The sequence below is a fragment of the Stegostoma tigrinum genome, chromosome 3 (genome assembly GCF_030684315.1).
Source record: "Stegostoma tigrinum isolate sSteTig4 chromosome 3, sSteTig4.hap1, whole genome shotgun sequence".
Taxonomy (NCBI): Eukaryota; Metazoa; Chordata; class Chondrichthyes; order Orectolobiformes; family Stegostomatidae; genus Stegostoma; species Stegostoma tigrinum.
Window position 1 is genome coordinate 68,411,992 of NC_081356.1, and position 23,114 is coordinate 68,435,105.

Consider the following 23,114-nt stretch of genomic DNA (forward strand, 5'->3'; position numbering starts at 1 on the left):
GATTTACAAGATATAATCTCATCAATGTCTGACATAATTGAATATATAATATACTTACATGTATATTTAATTCCTTTTGTTATTAAAGGTAGCCTTCCATTAGCCTTCTTGATTATGTGTTGTACCTGCGCACAGTCTCCAGGTTGTGAACAGGTTCTGTTCTGAAGCCTGCTTACGAGTTGAATTTTATGCAGACAGAATACAATGCAGGATGATATTAAGGACCTATTCATGGAAGTATTTGTACATTAAATCTTTAATATTACACCCCTGGATGAGATCACGTTAGTAAGTACAAACATATGAAAGCGTGATGTTCATAAATTGGGGATCCCAATACAATTGTTGATTCATAAACCCGAACATCTAAATCCCTCTGTACCTTAGAATTCTGCAGTCACTCTCCATTTAAATAAAACTCTTCTCCCATTCTTCAGGCTAAAGTGAACAATTTCACATCATCCTTTGTTATACTCTATCTGTTTTACTTTTGCTTACATACTCATCTATATCCATTTGCAAATGTCTTATGCCTTCTGTGTAACATACGTTCCTACCTATCATGGTGCCACCTACAAATTTAGCTATCATGCTTTTGCTCCACTCATTTAATCCATTGATGTTAACTATAAAAATTTCAGGCTCCAGCACGTACCACTGTGGGACTCCATTTAAATCCTGCCAATCAGAAAATGACCCATTTATACATACTCCTTGTTTTCTATCAGTCATCTATCCATGTTAATAGCTTTGCTCTATACTGTGAGCTTTCATTTTCTGCAATAGCCCTTGATGTAGCACTTATGAGATGCCTGCAACAGACCAGTTATGAATGAGCAATAAATGCTGGCCTTGTCAATGATGCCCATAACCTATGAACAAGTCTTAAAAATTATATTTTCTTATGTTTTCTTATCCTAACATGATCCTGGTTGACGGATAACAGATGTTAATATAGAAAAACACACTCTGAACTGTGGTCTTGTATGAGTTTACCAGTGCCTATTTTCTCATTTCATTTCCAAAATAGATTTATATTGGCCTCTTATCTACCTTTGTTTGTGACAGTTCATAAAGGAAGCCCGAATGTTTACAATTTTGCAAAAGTTCTCGTTATTAGCCACAATAATCAGCTGCCATTTTCCTAAACCCTTTCAAAAATGAGGACTGTGAGAAGCATTGAACTAAATAAATATTGCATTAGCAGTTTATAGTTAAGGTTTTATTTTTCTAACTAAACATCCAGTTAATATAAATTGTAACAGAAGCAATTTTAACCCCTAGGTCTTTGCTAATAAGAAACTCAGCATTGTACAAATAAACCTTTTTTTTAGCTTGTAATGTTGTGATCACACTGGCAGATTTATAATGATGTGTTCACTGTGAACAGACATAACAAATTTTGCTGTAGCATTAGAAAGTTATTGTATTATGTTTATATAGGCATCTTGCCTTAGCTTGTCATCTTTTCATGATGCTTTGATTCATAAACTCATGAGAAACTCAAAGCATAATCTCTCAAGGTGCTACTCATTGTTAATGTTCCCTGAACAAATACTTCCATCAGATCTGATTATTTAGACTCTAGTCCTCAGGTAACAGATGACCTTATCATGCAATTAAAACTCATGGGGAAATTGATCCTCATCTTCCTCGATTCAGTTAAATCCCTTCTCCTATGCTAAGTTGCATTTGGAGATAGGTCACTGAAAGATTATAAAAATGAGCATCACTCCATTGTAGTTTAGGAGACAGAGGTCATAAAAAGTTGTTGCACTGTACTTCTGAGGGAATTAAGAGTGACAAAAGAGATATTCAGTCAATAACCTGCTGCTGACAAGATGTCATCAGACTCACATAGACCCACAACAAAAGTCTCATACCTCCTCACAAAATGCTGACCTCATCCACAGTTACAGTGGTGTGTCCAATGGAGGTGAAGCTTGTTAGAAAACAAGAACAGATCGTACTGGAGAAACATAGCAGGTCTGGTAGCATCTGCAGAGAGGAATAACAGAGTTAATGCTTCACATCCAGTGATCCTACATCAGCCTCTGTAGGCCTCAGTCTGTTACCTATTAGGTATGGATGAGGTGAAGTAAACATATTAGAGTTAGATTTTATTGTCATATGTACTCAAGTACAGTGAAAATGTACATTGTCACCATTCCCGGCACCATCTTAGGTTCAAAAGTACCTGGGTATAAAATCTTGGGGACAAAATAGAAAAATAAAGAAATAAGTTAAATGTTCAACATTACAGTTCTTCACGCTACACTAGGTGTTCCCCACGAGAGCATGCTGGTCACTACGCATGGCTGAGTTCCTCACTAACAACCGCCATCCGGACTCATCATCCACTTCACCTCTGTCCGGTCTCATCATCCACTTCATCTCCGTCCGGCCTCATCATCCACTTCATCTCCGTCCGGGCTCATCATCCACTTCATCTCTGTCTGGTCTCATCATTCACGTCATCTCATTCTGGACCCATCATCCACTTCATCTCCGTCCGGCCTCATCATCCACTTCACTTCCATCCGGCCTTATCATCCACTTCATCTCCGTCCGGTCTCATCATACACTTCATCTCCGTCCGGTCTCATCATCCACTTCATCTCCGTCCGGCCTCATCATCCACTTCATCTCCGTCAGGTCTCATCATCCACTTCGTCTCATTCTGGACTCATCATCCACTTCATCTCCGTCCGGTCTCATCATCCACTTCATCTCCGTCCGGTCTCATCATCCACTTCATCTCCGTCCGGCCTCATCATCCACTTCATCTCCGTCCGGTCTCATCATCCACGTCATCTCATTCTGGACTCATCATCCTCTTCATCTCCGTCCGGCCTCATCATCCACTTCATCTCCGTCCGGTCACATCATCCACGTCATCTCATTCTGGACCCATCATCCACTTCACTTCCATCCGGCCTTATCATCCACTTCATCTCCGTCCGGTCTCATCATCCACTTCATCTCTGTTCGGTCTCATCATCCACTTCATCTCCGTCCGGTCTCATCATCCACTTCATCTCCATCCGGCCTCATCATCCACTTCATCTCCGTCCGGTCTCATCATCCACTTCATCTCATTCTGGACTTATCATCCACTTCTTCTCCGTCCGGGCTCATCATCCACTTCATCTCATTCTGGACTTATCATCCACTTCTTCTCCGTCCGGTCTCATCATCCACTTCATCTCATTCTGGACTTATCATCCACTTCTTCTCCGTCCAGTCTCATCATCCACTTCATCTCTGTCCGGTCTCATCATCCACGTCATCTCATTCTGGACCAATCATCCACTTCACTTCCATCCGGCCTTATCATCCACTTCATCTCCGTCCGGTCTCATCATACACTTCATCTCCATCCGGTCTCATCATCCACTTCATCTCCGTCCGGTCTCATCATCCACTTCATCTCATTCTGGACTTATCATCCACTTCTTCTCCGTCCGGTCTCATCATCCACTTCATCTCTGTCCGGTTTCATCATCCACGTCATCTCATTCTGGACTCATCATGCACTTCATCTCCGTCCGGCCTCATCATCCACTTCATCTCCGTCCGGTCTCATCATCCACGTCATCTCATTCTGGACCCATCATCCACTTCACTTCCATCCGGCCTTATCATCCACTTCATCTCCGTCCGGTCTCATCATACACTTCATCTCCATCCGGTCTCATCATACACTTCATCTCCATCCGGTCTCATCATCCACTTCATCTCCGTCCGGTCTCATCATCCACTTCATCTCCGTCCGGCCTCATCATCCACTTCATCTCCGTCTGGTCTCATCATCCACTTCATCTCCGTCTGGTCTCATCATCCACTTCATCTCCGTCCAGTCTCATCATCCACTTCATTTCCTTCTGGTCTCATCATCCACTTCATCTCCGTCCGGTCTCATCATCCACTTCATCTCCGTCCGCTCTCATCATCCACTTCATCTTATTCTGGACTTATCATCCACTTCTTCTCCGTCCGGGCTCATCATCCACTTCATCTCTGTCCGGTCTCATCATCCACGTCATCTCATTCTGGACTCATCATTCACTTCATCCCCGTCCGGCCTCATCACCCACTTCATCTCCGTCCGGTCTCATCATCCACGTCATCTCATTCTGGACCCATCATCCACTTCATCCCCGTCTGGCATCATCATCCACTTCACTTCCATCCGGCCTTATCATCCACTTCATCTCCGTCCGGTCTCATCATACACTTCATCTCCGTCCGGTCTCATCATACACTTCATCTCCGTCCGGTCTCATCATCCACTTCATCTCCGTTCGGTCTCATCATCCACCTCATCTCTGTCCAGTCTCATCATCCACTTCATCTCCATCCGGCCTCATCATCCACGTCATCTCCGGCTGGTCTCATCATCCACTTCATCTCCGTCTGGTCTCATCATCCACTTCATCTCCGTCCGGTCTCATCATCCACTTCAACTCCGTCCGATCTCATCATCCACTTCATCTCCGTCCGGTCTCATCATCCACTTCATCGCATTCTGGACTCATCATCCACTTCATCTCCGTCCGGTCTCATCATCCACTTCATCTCCGTCCGGTCCCTTCATCCACTTCATCTCCGTCCGGTCTCATCATCCACTTCATCGCATTCTGGACTCTTCATCCACTTCATCTCCATCCGGTCTCATCATCCACTTCATCTCCGCCCAGTCTCATCATCCACTTCATCTCCGTCCAGTTTCATCATCCACTTCATCTCCATCTGGCTTTATCATCCACTTCATCTCCATCCGGCCTTATCTCCATTTCGTCTCCGTCCGGCCTTATCATCCACTTAATTTCCGTCCGGTCTCATCATCCACTTCATCTCCGTCCGGCCTTATCATCCACTTCATTTCTGTCCGGTCTCATCATCCACGTCATCTCATTCTGGACCCATCATCCACTTCATCTCCGTCCGGTCTCATCATCCACTTCATCTCCGGCAGGTCTCATCATCCACTTCGTCTCATTCTGGACTCATCATCCACTTCATCTCCGTCCGGTCTCATCATCCACTTCATCTCCGTCCGGTCTCATCATCCACTTCATCTCCATCCGGCCTCATCATCCACTTCATCTCCGTCCGGTCTCATCATCCACGTCATCTTATTCTGGACTCATCATCCTCTTCATCTCCGTCCGGCCTCATCATCCACTTCATCTCCGTCCGGACTCATCATCCACGTCATCTCATTCTGGACCCATCATCCACTTCACTTCCATCCGGCCTTATCATCCACTTCATCTCCGTCCGGTCTCATCATACACTTCATCTCCATCCGGTCTCATCATCCACTTCATCTCCGTTCGGTCTCATCATCCACTTCATCTCCGTCCGGTCTCATCATCCACTTCATCTCCATCCGGCCTCATCATCCACTTCATCTCCGTCCGGTCTCAGCATCCACTTCATCTCCGGCTGGTCTCATCATCCACTTCATCTCCGTCTGGCCTCATCATCCACTTCACTTCCATCCGGCCTTATCATCCACTTCATCTCCGTCCGGTCTCATCATACACTTCATCTCCGTCCGGTCTCATCATCCACTTCATCTCCGTCTGGTCTCATCATCCACTTCATTTCCTTCTGGTCTCATCATCCACTTCATCTCCGTCCGGTCTCATCATCCACTTCATCTCCGTCCGCTCTCATCATCCACTTCATCTTATTCTGGACTTATCATCCACTTCTTCTCCGTCCGGGCTCATCATCCACTTCATCTCTGTCCGGTCTCATCATCCACGTCATCTCATTCTGGACTCATCATTCACTTCATCCCCGTCCGGCCTCATCATCCACTTCATCTCCGTCCGGTCTCATCATCCACGTCATCTCATTCTGGACCCATCATCCACTTCCTCCCCGTCTGGCCTCATCATCCACTTCACTTCCATCCGGCCTTATCATCCACTTCATCTCCGTCCGGTCTCATCATACACTTCATCTCCGTCCGGTCTCATCATCCACTTCATCTCCGTCCGGTCTCATCATCCACTTCATCTCCGTTCGGTCTCATCATACACTTCATCTCCGTCCGGTCTCATCATCCACTTCATCTCCATCCGGCCTCATCATCCACTTCATCTCCGGCTGGTCTCATCATCCACTTCATCTCCGTCTGGTCTCATCATCCACTTCATCTCCGTCCGGTCTCATCATCCACTTCATCTCCGTCCGATCTCATCATCCACTTCATCTCCGTCCGGTCTCATCATCCACTTCATCGCATTCTGGACTCATCATCCACTTCATCTCCGTCCGGTCTCATCATCCACTTCATCTCCGTCCGGTCTCATCATCCACTTCATCGCATTCTGGACTCTTCATCCACTTCATCTCCGTCCGGTCTCATCATCCACTTCATCTCCGTCCAGTCTCATCATCCACTTCATCTCCGTCCAGTTTCATCATCCACTTCATCTCCATCTGGCTTTATCATCCACTTCATCTCCATCCGGCCTTATCTCCATTTCGTCTCCGTCCGGCCTTATCATCCACTTAATTTCCGTCCGGTCTCATCATCCACTTCATCTCCGTCCGGCCTTATCATCCACTTCATTTCTGTCCGGTCTCATCATCCACGTCATCTCATTCTGGACCCATCATCCACTTCATCTCCGTCCGGTCTCATCATCCACTTCATCTCCGTCCAGCCTCATCATCCACTTCATCTCCGTCAGGTCTCATCATCCACTTCGTCTCATTCTGGACTCATCATCCACTTCATCTCCGTCCGGTCTCATCATCCACTTCATCTCCGTCCGGTCTCATCATCCACTTCATCTCCGTCCGGCCTCATCATCCACTTCATCTCCGTCCGGTCTCATCATCCACGTCATCTTATTCTGGACTCATCATCCTCTTCATCTCCGTCCAGCCTCATCATCCACTTCATCTCCGTCCGGTCTCATCATCCACGTCATCTCATTCTGGACCCATCATCCACTTCACTTCCATCCGGCCTTATCATCCACTTCATCTCCGTTCGGTCTCATCATCCACTTCATCTCCGTCCGGTCTCATCATCCACTTCATCTCCATCCGGCCTCATCATCCACTTCATCTCCGTCCGGTCTCAGCATCCACTTCATCTCCGGCTGGTCTCATCATCCACTTCATCTCCGTCTGGCCTCATCATCCACTTCACTTCCATCCGGCCTTATCATCCACTTCATCTCCGTCCGGTCTCATCATACACTTCATCTCCGTCCGGTCTCATCATACACTTCATCTCCGTTCGGTCTCATCATCCACTTCATCTCCATCCGGCCTCATCATCCACTTCATCTCCGTCCGGTCTCATCATCCACTTCATCTCCGTCCGATCTCATCATCCACTTCATCTCCGTCCGGTCTCATCATCCACTTCATCGCATTCTGGACTCATCATCCACTTCATCTCCGTCCGGTCTCATCATCCACTTCATCTCCGTCCAGTTTCATCATCCACTTCATCTCCGTCCGGTCTCATCATCCACTTCATCTCCGTCCGGTCTCATCATCCACTTCGTCGCATTCTGGACTCATCATCCACTTCATCTCCGTCCGGTCTCATCATCCACTTCATCTCCGTCCAGTCTCATCATCCACTTCATTTCCATCTGGCTTTATCATCCACTTCATCTCCGTCCGGCCTTATCTCCATTTCGTCTCCGTCCGGCCTTATCATCCACTTAATTTCCGTCTGGTCTCATCATCCACTTCATCTCCGTCCGGCCTTATCATCCACTTCATTTCTGTCCGGTTTCATCATCCACTTCACTTCCATCCGACCTTATCATCCACTTCACCTCCATCCGGCCTTATCATCCACTTCATCTCCATCCAGTTTCATCACCCACTTCATCTCCATCCGGCCTTAAAAGGGGAGCAGAGCAGCCATAAAGTAAGATATGGGATATGTAATCAGGCTCGTAGGCATCAGTTTTGTGTACCCTTGGAGAGTTGCAATATCCAATTATGATGCACTCATACGTTTGTAACGTGAAATATGTGAGACAGCAGTTTGATTCAGTTAGAAGCGTGCATGCAGTGAATGTGTATCTGAGGTACGCAGGGCAGGCAAATCATAATGTCAATCTATGTGCAATTATATTTCATTTAAAGATATCAACAACTAATTACAGGTTAGTAGCTGGTTAATTTATTCTGGCAGTTGCATTATTCCATCAACTGTCTAGTACTTCATATAGTTATGCCAAATTAAATCTGAAATAACTCCACAGAGGCCAGTAGCCTGTCACCAAGTCACCCTTTTGCGGATTTTGTTAAAGACTGGTTCTGCAATCAATTGACACAGCCACGCCAGTATCAGACTCCATTAGAATCAGGTGATCATTTAAGCAGATGTGTATTTTGGTTGGTTCTGATCCGAATGTTGCTAAGCAATTTAACTGTTCCAAGCCAGATATAGGTGGACTTTCCAGGGTGTGTACTCCTGAATACTAGCCTCTGAGTTCTCTTAATTCAGGCTTAGTGGGACTCTTTTGCTGTCTCGAATCCACATACCAGCAGCAACTACAATGGCTTAGTGGCCCAGACCCTAAAGAAAATGTTACGTGTTTGGCTATGGCTTATTTTAGGGTTTTGCTGTGGGCTGACCTAGAGTTCTTCTGTTCAGGATATGTCCTGAGTGAGGCCACACAATTGCATTCACTCAAGTGGTGTTCCCCAAGCTCAGTCAGCCTGCTGAGGCTGTCCAGTTCCATCAGAATACCCTGCAACTCATACGCTCCACTTGCCGCATTTTCCAATGATAAAGCCAGTTGTAGTGCCTGTTTGAAGTCCTGTTGGGCTTTGGCTAGTAGACACTTTTGCATTGTTGCATCATTAATCTCTCAAACGAAACCGTCTTTCAGCGTCTCATTAGGGTTAAACTAAAGTCACATGCTTCCGCCAGTCATCTTAACCTCGTCAAAAATCACAACAAACGTTCCTCTGGCTCTTGAGCTATCGAGTAAAACTGATAACGTCTCTGAATTAAAGGAGGCCTGTGGTCATAATATTTCTTAACTGTCAACAGTTGAATGGTTTTAGTATCTGGTGCCTCAAGAACTTTCAGGCACTTCATAACCGAAAAAGCTATAGGCCCACAAGCTGTCAGGAGAATTACTCAGATGTTCATCAGCCCCAATGTCATTTGCCTGGAAAAAAATAATGCATTCTTTCCACATACTGGGCCCGCTCTTTGATGGCAGGATCCAACATGTCAAGCTTCCCAATAATGGCATGATGCCAGAAATGCTTACCCCAAATCAAAGACAAATCTTTGTAAATTTCTTCATAAGCCTACTTTTCTCATGGCACCACTCCACAGAGGCTGGTATTATGTCAGCAAGTTACCCTTTATTTGCACATGGAGAGTCCTTGACACTGTGCCAACTTCCTTAGAGACAGCTCTCAGGGTGAACAGATCCCCTGACACTCCTGTATATATCTGTCATCCAGGGATCCCTGATTGGACCAGATTAACAGCCCCAATCAGGGAACTCATATTCTGTGGGTCCATCTGGCTGACCTTGTTACAATCACTACAATAGCAACCAGCCTACCTTCCGATCTTGTCTTCTTCACCTTCAGTGCTTGCTGAATGACACAGGATGAAGAGAAATTTCCTATTCATTCTGCTGCATACAGTAATTTGATAATCGATTCTTTCATCAAGCCTTGCACATGCTTCTAGAAAGTTCCGGTTCTTTTTGCTAAGACTGTCAGAGCTCAGTAAAGACAGTCGGTGCCACGACTCTTGAAAAATGTGTTCTTAGAATATATATGCATAATACCTGAGATTTGTTGTGAGAATGTGGTAATCATTTCTTTTATATTCATTAATGGGATGTCATCCTACTGGCTAGGGCAGTATTCATCACCAATTCCCAATTTCCCCAGAAGATGAATGTGAGGCTTCTCCTTGGATAGCTGCGGTTTTAGGCTTTAAGGACACTAACATTGCTGTTCGGAAGGGATTTTCAGCATTTTTACACTGAATGAACAGCAGTGTAATTCCAAGTCATGATGGCCTGAGGCTTGGAAAGGAACTTTCAGATGGTGGTCTTCCTATGCATCTGCTGCCTTCTTCTTTCTAAGTGATAGAGGTCACCAGCTTGGAACTTACTGTTGACAGTCTTGGTAAGGTGCTACCGTTGTGTGTCAGCAGTGAGGGCAGTGAGCATTGAAGGGGTATTAATCAAACAAGATGCTTTGGCTTTTTTGGCATTTAGCTTCTTGACTGTTGTTGGAGTTGCACTCATCCAGGTAAGTGGAGAGCATTTTTTTCACACTCCTGACTTTGTGCCTTGCAGATGGTGGACTGACTTTGGAGAATGACAAGGTGAGTTACTGACCAAAGAATTCTCAGCCTCAGTCCTGCTGTTATATGGCTCATTTAGTTCGGTTCTTAGTTTCAGATGATGTTGATAGTGGGGTATTGAGTGATGGTAATGCCTTTGAATGCCAAGTGAGATGGATAGATTCTCTCAAATTGGACAGGGTCATTGTCTGACATTTATGTGGCATGAATGCTACTCGCCCCTTAGCAGCCCGAGCCCGAATGTTGTCCAGGTCTTGCTGGATATAGGCAGAAACTGCTTCAGTACAGCACGGGAGTGTTCACCTTAATGTTTATACTCAAATCCAGTAACAGCACATAGACATAAGCCTCCTGGCACAGAGTTGAGATTGCAATCTACTGAGCCATTACATTTTATCTGAAGTTGCAGCAGCAGCGCGAGCGGGAGCTTGGAGCAGGAGCCTGTCGGGAAGCCAGTGAGTCACTGTTTTTGAATCTTTAAAAAGCTTACCTCGTGTATAGGCAGCGGTACGCTGAGCAGGAGCCGACACAGGACTGGTGAGTGAGTGAGGTAATATATTTGTGTGCCCGATTGGTAAGCTAACAAGTTTATTTTTTATTCTTTAGTTTTTCAGTCTTGGGAATTTAGATTAATGGGAACGGAGGTCAGGGCAGTTGAATGTTCCTCCTGCAGAATGTGGGAAGTAAGGGTCACCACGAGTGTCCCTGCTGACTACATCTGCGGGAAGTGCACCCAACTCCAGCTCCTTGAAAACCGCGTTAGGGAATTGGAGCTGGAGCTGGATGAACTTCAGATCATTCGGGAGGCAGAGGGGGTTATTGAGAGGAGTTACAGGGAGGTAGTCATTCCTCAAGTACAGGAAAAAGGCAGATGGGTTACGGTCAGGGGACGGAAAGGGAACCGGCAGGCAGTGCAGGGATCCCCTGTGACCATTCCCCTCAACAATAAGTATACCGTTTTGGATACTGTTGTGGGGGATGACTTACCAGGGGAAAGCAGTGGGGCACAGGTCTCTGGCACAGAGTCTGTACCTGCTGCTCAGAAGGGAAGGGGGAAGAGGAGCAGAGCATTAGTCATTGGGGACTCCATAGTTAGGGGGACAGATAGGAGGTTCTGTGGGGACGAGAGAGACTCACGGTTGGTGTGTTACCTCCCAGGTGCCAGGGTGCGTGATGTCTCTGATCGTGTTTTTGGGATCCTTAAGGGGGAGGGGGAGCAGCCCCAAGTCATGGTCCACATTGGCACCAACGACATAGGTAGGAAGAGAGATGGGGATTTAAGGCAGAAATTCAGGGAGCGAGGATGGAAGCTGAGAGCTAGGACAAACAGGTTTGTTGTCTCTGGTTTGTTGCCCGTGCCACGTGCTAGCGAGGCGAGGAATAGGGAGAGAGAGGGTTTGAACACCTGGCTACAGGGATGGTGCAGGAGGGAGGGTTTTGGATTCTTGGATAATTGGGGCTCTTTCTGGGGTAGGTGGGACCTCTACAAACAAGATGGTCTTCACCTGAACCAGAGGGGTGCCAATATCCTGGGGGGGAATTTTGCTAAGGCTATTCGTGTGGGTTTAAACTAATTCAGCAGGGGGATGGGCACCAAAATTGTAGTTCGACTATAGAAAAGGTTGAGAGTAGGGTGGTCCGAAATAAAGTTTCAGGGAAGCAAGATGGCACCGGCAAGCAAGAAGTTGGTTTGAAGTGTGTCTACTTCAATGCCAGGAGCATCCAGAATAAGGTAGGTGAGCTTGCAGCATGGGTTGGTACCTGGGACTTCGATGTTGTGGCCATTTCGGAGACATGGATAGAGCAGGAACAGGAATGGTTGTTGCAGGTTCTGGGATTTAGATGTTTCAGTAAGAACAGAGAAGATGGTAAAAGGGGCGGAGGTGTGGCATTGTTGGTCAAGGACAGTATTACAGTTGCAGAAAGGATGCTTGGGGACTCATCAACTGAAGTAGTATGGGCTGAGGTTAGAAACAGGAAAGGAGAGGTCACCCTGTTGGGAGTTTTCTATAGGCCTCCGAATAGTTCCAGAGATGTAGAGGAAAGGATAGTAAAGATGATTCTCGATAGGAGTGAGAGAGACAAGGTAGTTGTCATGGGTCTTCAACTTTCCAAATATTGACTGGGAACACTATAGTTTGAGTACTATAGATGGGTCAGTTTTTGTCCAGGGTGTGCAGGAGAGCTTCCTGACCCAGTATGTAGATAGGCCAACAAGGGGCAAAGCCACATTAGATTTGGTACTGGGTAATGAGCCTGGCCAGGTGTTAGATTTGGAAGTAAGTGAGCACTTTGGTGATAGCAACCACAATTCTGTTATGTTTACTTTAGTGATGAAAAGGGATAGGTGTATACCACTGGGCAAGAGTTATGGCTGGGGGAAAGGCAATTACGATGAGATTAGGCAAGATTTAGGGAGCATAGGATAGGAAAAAAAGTTGCAGGGGATGGGCACATTAGAAATGTGGAGCTTATTCAAGGAAAAGCTCCTGTGTGTCCTAGATAAGTATGTACCTGTCAGGCAGGGAGGAAGCTGTAGAGTATGGGAGCCGTGGTTTACGAAGGAGGTGGAATCTCTGGTCAAGAGGAAGAAGAAGGCATATGTTAGGATGAGATGTGAAGGATCAGTTAGGGCACTTGAGGGCTACGAGGTAGCCAGGAAAGACCTAAAGAGAGAGCTCAGAAGAGCCAGGAGGAGACATGAGAAGTTGTTGGCGGATAGGATCAGGGTAAACCCCAAGGCTTTCGATAGGTATTTAAGGAATAAAAGCATGATGAAAGTAAGATTAGACCCAATCAAGGATAGTAGTGGTAAGTTGTGTGTGGAGTCAGATGAGATAGGGGACGCGCTAAATGAAAATTTTTCAACTGTATTCACTCTAGAAAACGACAATGTTGTCGAGGAGAATACTGAGATACAGGCTATTAGACTAGGTAGGATTGAGGTTCACAAGGAAGAGGTATTAGAAATCCTTCAGAGGGTAAAGATAGATAAGTCCCCTGGGCCGGATGGGATTTATCCTCGGATCCTCTGGGAAGCCAGGGACGAGATTGCCAAGCCTTTGGCATTGATCTTTAACTCGTCATTGTCTAGAGGAATAGTGCCAGATGACTGGAGGATAGCAAATGAAGGGGAGTAGAGACAACCCTGGTAATTATAGACCAGTGAGCCTTACCTCAGTTGTTGGTAAAGTGTTGGAAAAGGTTATAAGGGATAGGATTTATAATCATCTAGAAAAGAATAAATTGATTAGGGATAGTCAGCACGGTTTTGTGAAGGGAAGGTCGTGCCTCACAAACCTTATTGAGTTCTTTGAGAAGGTGACCAAACAGGTAGATGAGAGTAAACCGGTTGATGTGGTGTATATGGATTTCAGCAAGGCATTCGATAAGGTTCCCCACAATAGGCTATTGTACAAAATGCAGAGGAATGGAATTGTGGGAGATATAGCAGTTTGGATCGGAAATTGGCTTGCTGAAAGAAGACAGAGGGTGGTAATTGATAGGAAATGTTCATCCTGGAGACCAGTTACTAGTCGTGTACCGCAAGGGTCGGTGTTGGGTCCACTGCTGTTTGTCATTTTTATAAATGACCTGGATGAGGGCGTAGAAGGATGGGTTAGTAAATTTGCAGATGACACTAAGGTCAGTGGAGTTGTGGATAGTGACGAAGGATGCTGTAGGTTGCAGAGAGACATAGATAAGCTGCAGAGCTGGGCTGAGAGGTGGCAAATGGAGTTCAATGCAGACAAGTGTGAGGTGATGCACTTTGGTAGGAGTAACCGGAAGGCAAAGTACAGGGCAAATGGTAAGATTCTTGGTAGTGTAGATGAGCAGAGAGATCTCGGTGTACATGTACACAGATCCTTGAAAGTTACCACCCAGGTTGACAGGGCTGTTCAGAAGGCATACAGTGTTTTAGCTTTTATTAATAGAGGGATCGAGTTCCGGAACCAAGAGGTTATGGTGAAGCTGTACAAAACTCTGGTGTGGCCGCACTTGGAGTATTGTGTACAGTTCTGGTCACCACATTATAAGAAGAATGTGAAAGCTTTGGAAAGAGTGCAGAGGAGATTTACTAGGATGTTGCCTGGTATGGAGGGAAGGTCTTACGAGGAAAGGCCGAGGGACTTGAGGCTGTTTTCATTAGAGAGAAGAAGGTTGAGAGGTGACTTAATTGAAACATATAAAATAATCAGAGCGTTAGATAGGGTGGATAGGGAGAGCCTTTTTCCTAGGATGGTGACGGCGAGCACGAGGGGGCACAGCTTTAAATTGAGGGGTGAAAGATATAGGACAGATGTCAGAGGTAGTTTCTTTACTCAGAGAGTAGTAAGGGAATGGAACGCTTTGCCTGCAACAATAGTAGATTCGCCAACTTTAGGTACATTTAAGTCGTCATTGGATAAGCATATGGACGTACGTGGAATTGTGTAGGTTAGATGGGCTTGAGATCCGTATGACACGTCGGCACAACATCGAGGGCCAAAGGGCCTGTACTGTGCTGTAATGTTCTATTTGAATTGTGGGACTTATACGGAGAGGGTATTCAAATAAGGCACAAAGTATTATTCTCATTTTAATGTAACTTTCATGTAACTGTTAATTTTGTGTAAAATGACCTAGTACAAAAAAAATCACCTGAGACAAAAAAAATCTCAAACATTTATGCAATCATCATACCATTTTGTTTTCAAACGTAGTCATTTATTTATAACATTCATGTGATAATATTTTGACAGATTGACAAAGAGCAGTATGATAAAATTCTCAATTTAATTGAGAGTGGGAAGAAAGAAGGAGCCAAGCTGGAATGTGGAGGTTTGCCATGGGGAGATAAAGGATTCTTCATACAGCCAACAGTCTTCTCAGAGGTTACAGATGAAATGCGGATAGCCAAGGAGGAGGTAATGTGGCTTCACACATGCCAGCTTCTCGGACAAGTACATAATTCAGACTTGCGCTCTTAAATAACTCATTGAAAAAAGCAAGGTCATTATTATTTTGTTTCATAGAAGAAGTATTCACTTTCAGCACCTATTGTGATACCTATTGTGAAACCTCAGTAGGAATGCTGGCCTTGACTGATGTTTGATTCCAGTATGTCCTCAGTAAGCATACTTCCCCAGCTCTCAAACAAGCTGATAACAGACAGAATTTCCTCATGGTGGAGTGCTCCGTGTTGTGGGAGGAGAGTCTGGCACAGTTCTATCTCATAAGAGAAGCAAGCCTACTGGTACTAGTCCCAGAATACCACTTAAAACAGCTATAATCTCTGTAGCACAGATCATTCAAAATGATTATTTAAAAATTAGCAAACGTACAAACTGGGCATATCATGAGAAAAATCAGATTTTACTTTTCTTTTGTTAAAGGAAAGCTACAATATCTTCAAATTAGGCTAAATTTTTAAACTTCAATACAGCTTCATGTATTAAGATGATATATAAACAGAGATTGATTAATGCTTTATATTAGCAGCTTTTACACAGTCACTATCATTGTTAATGTTTGGAAATATACCCTCAGTTACCTTAATTATCTTTCTGCAGATCCGTAGTTAACTTGATTTAATGGCATTTGTTTATCTTAACAAGTGCTTTTTTTAAATTCTGTTGAGAATTTTTCCTAGTTTTGAAATTATTGCAGATCGATTCTGGAAGGCAAGAACTCAAATTTGTATCACTGTATTGAGTTCCATATTTATTCAAGTCACAATTCAACAAAGTGTGAGCTTGAACAGTATATGTTAGCAGTCTGTTTAGCCATGAGACCATAGCAAATAAACTCTCCAGAATGGGGGAGACACTCTGTCAAGACAAAAATATTGGTACTGCTGAGAAATCGTTAGTCTACCCCAAACATAACTCTTCCCATTTTGTTGGGGTGCATTTCACATTTGTGTATCTTATATATTGCTAACACATCAGCTGCCTCCAGTGAAGTGTAATTTTGGAGTTTTGAAGCCCAAGGTGTGCAGTTTAGGTCTGATAAGAACAGGTCTGAATATTATGGATTCAGATGAATAGCACAACACCCTTTTAGAGAGGCAAGGTACCTCTTTGGATGCGATCCTGGGATAGCTTTAGCAGAGGTAAGAGGCCTTTTGGTAGAAGTCAGATGCCCTATGGAATTAAGAGCAGGCATAAATGGCCATAAACTCATTGCCCAAGTCCATTAGGACTGTCAACAATCCTGTCAAAATTAAATATCAAAACTGCAAACTCAAATGGGGTTTCGTGAATGAGAGTGGTTTTCTTTTCGATATAGTGGTCTGCAGTAGGTGCAGAACTTTAATACAACTAATCTCTACATTGGACTTGAGGTCTTTCCATGATGGATATTAGGTGAGTTGGTGTGTTGGATGTTAGGACAAAAGTGTGTTCGTTAGGAGGAGTGGGTTAGCATAAGTTGGCATTAATTTGTCACAGTAGCTATGGAGGGCCATGGGCATGGGTGAAATGACACATGTTGGCATGTAGGGTACAAGGGGCCATATGGGATTTGGGGGCCATAGTTTGGTAATTGGGGCGTGGAGGGCCATGGTGTTGGATAGAAGCATGATGTAGGATGCGTTGGCATGGATGAGACATAGGCAGTTCGGGGAATGGAAGAGGTGCCCTCCTTATTAAACTTCAATTTTGTGCTGGTGCACCAAGATAATACTGTGCATCCTCCCTCTGCACAAGGCAACACTTAATCTCATTCTGGATCGCCCAGACCACATCTGCAGTTTCCCACAACCTGGAATGAAAATCTATCATGCCCATCCACTTTTTTTCTGGGTCAGTTTGTGGAGTCAAGGGTTGTCTCTCTCTGGTTCTGAACTTCCAAACAAGGAGCAAAATTCTCAGCACTTGAAGTTTCTTCAGCCATTATTTGCTGTAATCACTATAACAAATAGATGTTGTTTCGTGTTACTATGTAGAAGAAACACTTGGGAGAAATCTCATTTCTGTGGCAAACAATGTGGAAATTAGTTTTAGTGAAATTTTGTACAATTTCTTTTTTGAATACATTTATGTTGTCACTGTATACAATGACCAAAACAGTACAATATTCTTCTTGCAAGTGTTTAGAACATAGAACATAGAACAATACAGCGCAGAACAGGCCCTTCGGCCCTTGATATTGCGCCGACCTGTGAACTAATCTAAGCCCCTCCCCTAGTTTGGAAGGCACTATTTGAATTTTAGAGAGAAATAGCTAAAATGGCATAACTTACATAGCAATGCTTTTAAACATGATTGATGCATTTAAAAGTGAATATGGTACAAATATTGATAAAGTAAATGCGTATTAATTTTTGAAGAAAATAATGAGCTGTGGATACTGGAGATCTGAAACAAAGCAAAACAGAAATTGCTGGAGCAACTCAGCAAGTCTCGCATCATCTATGAAAAGAAAACAGAATTAACTTTTTGAGTCCCGTTCTGACAGAGGGCCACTGGATTCAAAATGTTAACTCTGCTTTCCCTCCATAAATGCTGCCAGACCTGTTGAGTTTCTCCAGCAATTTCTGTTTCTTTTGTGCATTAATTCTTGCCTTCTTAACAATGTTTTTCCTCTTTCTATATCAAAAATATAGATTTTTGGACCAGTGCAACAAATTATCAAATTTAAAACAGTAGATGAAGTTATCAGAAGAGCCAACAACACCCATTATGGCTTGGTTGCTGCTGTTTTCACCAAAGACATTAATAAAGCGTTTACTGTTGCTTCAGCTCTTCAGGCTGGAACTGTGTGGTGAGCATTTTTTGAAGCTTTTTTACAGTACACGGTAACATTTCAATGAACTAGAAGTTCTATTGCACTGAATGCATTGCTAAACATATTAATATTCCAATAGGGTCAATTGCTACAATGCCATGCATGTTCAGAGTCCTTTTGGGGGATTTAAAATGTCTGGAAATGGTAGAGAAATGTAAGTATCATAAAAAATCAATTTTAATATTTAAGATTTGTGCACATATTGAGTTCAATGAGTTACAAAATATATGCAAATTTGTATCAACAAAATTCATTAAATGCACATTGGTGGAGGAAGGGATGTAATTACATTTTCCACTTTGAAGGATCATAGGTTTTACAGAAAGATAAGAAAACTTGAAAGTAGCAAGATAAGAAAATCAAGGATTAAAGTTCAGATGAGTATTGCGTTAATTTTAACAGAAAATCCAATGGTGGAGAAATTTATTTGTTTAAAAGCCTTACGTCAATCCATCAGACAGGCCATTGTGTGTGCTCTTAATGACTTAGCTGTGGAGAATCAACATTAGTCTCCATGACATCAATAGTATTTGAACACATTCCCCCCCTAAAAGGGATCAAGGTACACATTATAACGTGGAATGATTGTGCATAACACCAAAATGGCTGTTGTACATACACAGATGCAGTCCGTGAGACATCAGTGGCCACAAGACAAGTGCAGGACATGTCTACAAATCCACTGCTGATGAGGGGCTGTGGAAATGAGGTGGAGGTTAAGACCCTGGCAGGGTCAAAGTTCAACACTGAGAGGTGGAGCGAGGGAGGTTTGCACTACGATCAAGGATAGCAGCCTCCACTTCTTTGATTTCTGCATCACTTTTTATACAAAATGATCGCAAATTCTGAAGTACCTTTCTTCCTGCAATGCCAACTGTCGGCTGCTTTGCATTGCTTGCCACAGGTGTCAGCTTTCCTTTTGCTCACACACACTCTTTGTGTTACCTACAGTCTTAAAATCACCGCTCATACCTGTTGATATATATCACAGGAAATCCATCTTGTCTATCTTTGTGGCAGAGATGGAGAGCTCTACTTTCACCTCAGAAGTGGGAAGCATGAACTGAGTCTGATTTTGGTTGAGACACACAGAGCTGCTGGGAAACTGATTTCAGTTCAGATTTTCTGCAGTGTTGAGCCCTTGATTGACATGGAGAAGAGTTTCCTTTACATATTTTTAATTAATTTGGGACCTGAACCTCCTGACCCAATGTTAGAAACACTCGATTCATTCCTCATGATATCAAGAAACTGTTGCAGACACCGGATACTGCAAAGACAATGGGCCCTGATAACATTCCAGCAATAGTACTAAAGACTTGTGCTTCAGAACTTGCTAGCTAAGCTCTTTCATTACACTTACAACACAGGCAGCTACCTGATAACATGAAAAATTGGCCAGGAATGTCCTGCACACTAAAATCAGGATAAACCCAACCCACCAAATGATGCCCCATCAATCTACTTGCAATTATCAGTAAAGTGATGGAAGATGTCATCAACCGTGCCATTTAGCAGCACCTGCTCAGCAATAACCTGCTCAGTGACACCCAGTTTGGGTTCCACCAGGGCAACTCAACCCCTATCCTTGTTACAACCTTGGTTCAAACATGGACAAAAGAGCTAAATTCCAGAGGTGGTGAGAGTGACAGCCCTTGATAACAAGGCCGCATTCGACTGAGTGTGGCATCAAGGGGTCCCGGAAAAACTGGAATCACTGGGGGCAAACTCTGTGGTAGTTGGAGACATACCTGGCATTTAGTAAGATGATTGTGATTGTGGAGGTGAGCCATCTCAGCTCCAGGACATCTCTGCAGGAGTTCATCAGGGTAGTGTTCTAGGCCCAACTATCTTCAGCTACTTCATCAGCAACCTTTCCTCCATCGTAAAGTCAGGAATTGAGATGTTTGTCAATGATTGCACAATGCTCAGCACCATTCGTGAGTCCTCAGATACTTGAAGCAGTCCATGTCTAAATGCAACAAGATCTGGACAATATCCAGACTTGGGATGAAAAATGGCAAGTAACCTTCACACCACACCACAAAATGCCAGATAATCACCGTCTCCAATAAGAGACAATCTAACCACTGCCCCTTGATATTCAATGGTGTTACTATCATTTATTCCCCCACTATCAACATCCTTGAGGCTATCATTGACCTGAATTGAACTTGTCACATAATCACTGTGGCTACAAGAGTATGTCAGAGGCTAGGAATACTGTGGGAGTAACTCAATTCCTGACTCCCCAGAGCCTGTCCACCGTCTACAAAGCACAAGTCAGGAGTGTGATGGAATGCTCCCCAGTTGCCTCGATGGGTACAGCTCCAGCAACAGTCAGGAAGCTTAACACCACCAGGGCAAAGCAGCCCGCTCGACTGGCACCATATCCACAAACATCCAGTCCCTCCACCACTAATACACAGTAGCAGCAGTGTGTATTATCTCAAGATGCACAAAATTTCTTGTGGTTTTATCCTCCATCTTCTGTTGTATGCAAAAATCCACCAATCCACCACATTAAACATTCACTCCCTCCAATGCCAATGCACAGTGGCAGCAGTGTAGGCTGTCTGTAAAATGCCCTGCAACAACTCACCAAGGCTCCTTTGACTTGGCATTGACCACTTTGAAGGACAAGAGGGTGGGAACAACACCATTTGCAAGTTCTCCTCCTCACTTGGAACTGTATTGCCATTACTTCAATGCCAAAGGATTACTATCAGGAACTTATTTCCATACTGCATTATTAAAATACCTACACTATATAGACCACAGCAAAGTTGGCTCACCACTCCCTTCTAAAGGGCACTTAAGTATGGAAATTAATGCCAATCTAAACAATGGTGCCCACATCCAGTGAAGGAGTAATGAAACTCCCTGTCTCTCCTTGAGGGAAAGAAGCATATTCACATATTGGTAAAAAGCAGGTATTCCTATAATTAAAGCTACAAACCCCTGGATGTTTCTCCTGATTTTGGAAAACTTCTTCTTCAGTTACTTCCAAGCACAATGAACACAATTATCTAAGCAAAATTATTGAATATTATTCTTTCTATCTAGGGGAGAATATGGTCTCCAGGAGTACACCGAGATTAAGACCATCACCATCAAAATTCCACAGAAGAACTCCTAAAATATTCTAAATTAAAATGCATTGAGCCTGAAGAAGTAGAAAAGTCTAGAAGCCTCACTTTGTTGAGATGTATCCAAAGTCGAAAGTAATGTATCTGTTTCATCCGTGTAGTTTCTTAATGATGTGGCCTGTATTTTACAGCTGCTTTGCTCCAGAAAGTATAAATATTGTATCAAAATAGTACATACCTGTTTGTGTTTACACAGCAGATCAGAAATGAAAAAAAGTTTGACAGATACTTAGTTTGAATTGTTTTTGTTCATAACATTTGATGTTTTAGTCGTTTAAGACACTCAGCCCATCTGACTCCATCAATCAAAATGATGAAGGTTCTTTTTTAAAAGCACTTATTTTCTTCATTTGGCATTTGTATCAAACGGCTCTGAAATTCAGTTATCAATTTATATCCTACAGATTGTACAATAAACATTAAACTGTGTTCCTACTGTTTTTCCAATCATTTCTGATAGTTAAAAGATTGTATAAATAATATCAGAATACATTTAGTCAAAAGTAAATGCATTAGTTTGACATAACTGAACAAACATGGAGCCTTAGTACCTCTACCAGTCAAAATGAAATTTCTCAGCTCGAACAATGAGATCTCCACTACAATTCAACCATATTGTTGAATGAGAGAGTTGACTAGTTTTATTTTTAAACTCCACTTAAGAATATTTGCATTGTATAGCATCTTATCACAATTCTCAGGAGCAGCTCAAAACACTGGGTGTGCATGACTTTTTTTGAAGTGCAATCACTACTTCTGTACATCACTAAAATCTAACATAAGTTATGCTTTAGAACATCAGTTATAGAAAAACACAACTATCAGTTGTAAACAATGAGACAGGTAGTCATTAGCTTGGCAGTCCAATACAGGAATCTTTCTAAGTATAATTCATGTTATCTCACTTTTGTTTTCCTTCACCTTCCTGTTTTGAAATCAAGACTGAGTGTATTGGTTCAAAATATCTCTGGTCATGCATTGATAACTTGTTAATAAGTTAATGAAGATTTATTCTCTTGAATATTTCTGGCATAATCGTAAATATATTCTTTCACAATGTATTTTCAAATTCAGAACCAAAGGAAAGCAATAACATCACATCAAAGCGAAACATGAGCACCAGAATTTCTTTGGACTGTGTCCTGCTCTGTCAGCAGAAATGCAGCAACACTAGGATTTTTCCTGAAATCAATACAAGCCCTAAACATTGGACAAGGCCTAAAGAATATCCAAGTTTTGACATGTAATTTCTCTGCAAGATGCTGTAACTGTGAGGTTGGCGTGAAATTGCTTCTTATAGAATCATGGAACCATAGTATAGAACTGAAGGTGTATTTCACCAGTCGTGACCATGCCAACTGTCTGCAAACACAGTGAACTAGTTTCACATTCCTGTCCATTCCCATATGCCTGCAAGTCTTTTTTTCTGTTTATGTACTTATTCAATTTCCTATTAAAAGCAGTAGGTGAATCTACGTCCACCTCACTCTCAGGCAGTAAATTCCAGATCTTACCTTGCATGAAAAGGCATTTCCTCTTCTACATTGGTTCTTCTGCAGTTCTCTTTAAATCAATGTTCTCTGGTTCTCAACACTTCTGCCAATGTAACAGTGTCTCTCCATTTGCTGCGTCTGGACCCATCATGATTTGGAACACCTCTGTAATGTTTTATCTCAAGCATTTTTTTTTGCCTAAGAAGAATAACCACAGCTTTTCCAATCTATCCATGTAACTAACATCCCTCATTCCTAGAACTAACTGGTAAATCTTTTCTGTAATTTCTCTGAAACTTCCACCCTTATGTAAAATACGCACAGAATTGAGTACAGTTTTCCAGTAGAGGCTGAATGAGT

General features: G+C 43.3%; 1 protein-coding gene across 4 annotated transcripts in view; it reads left to right on the forward strand.

The window, feature by feature from the left end:
• The window catches only part of LOC125450800 (aldehyde dehydrogenase 1A1-like), an 83,511-nt gene extending 61,821 nt beyond the window's left edge, over positions 1-21,690 (forward strand). For all 4 annotated transcript variants that reach the window (XM_048526996.2, XM_059644660.1, XM_048526995.2 and 1 more), the window contains 4 exons: positions 15,085-15,249; positions 17,931-18,088; positions 18,192-18,266; positions 21,179-21,690. In XM_048526996.2, coding sequence (XP_048382953.1) covers positions 15,085-15,249; positions 17,931-18,088; positions 18,192-18,266; positions 21,179-21,251 — 471 coding nt within the window. In that variant the 3' untranslated portion in view covers positions 21,252-21,690. The remainder of the gene's footprint in view (positions 1-15,084; positions 15,250-17,930; positions 18,089-18,191; positions 18,267-21,178) is intronic.
• Positions 21,691-23,114: the final 1,424 nt, after the last annotated feature.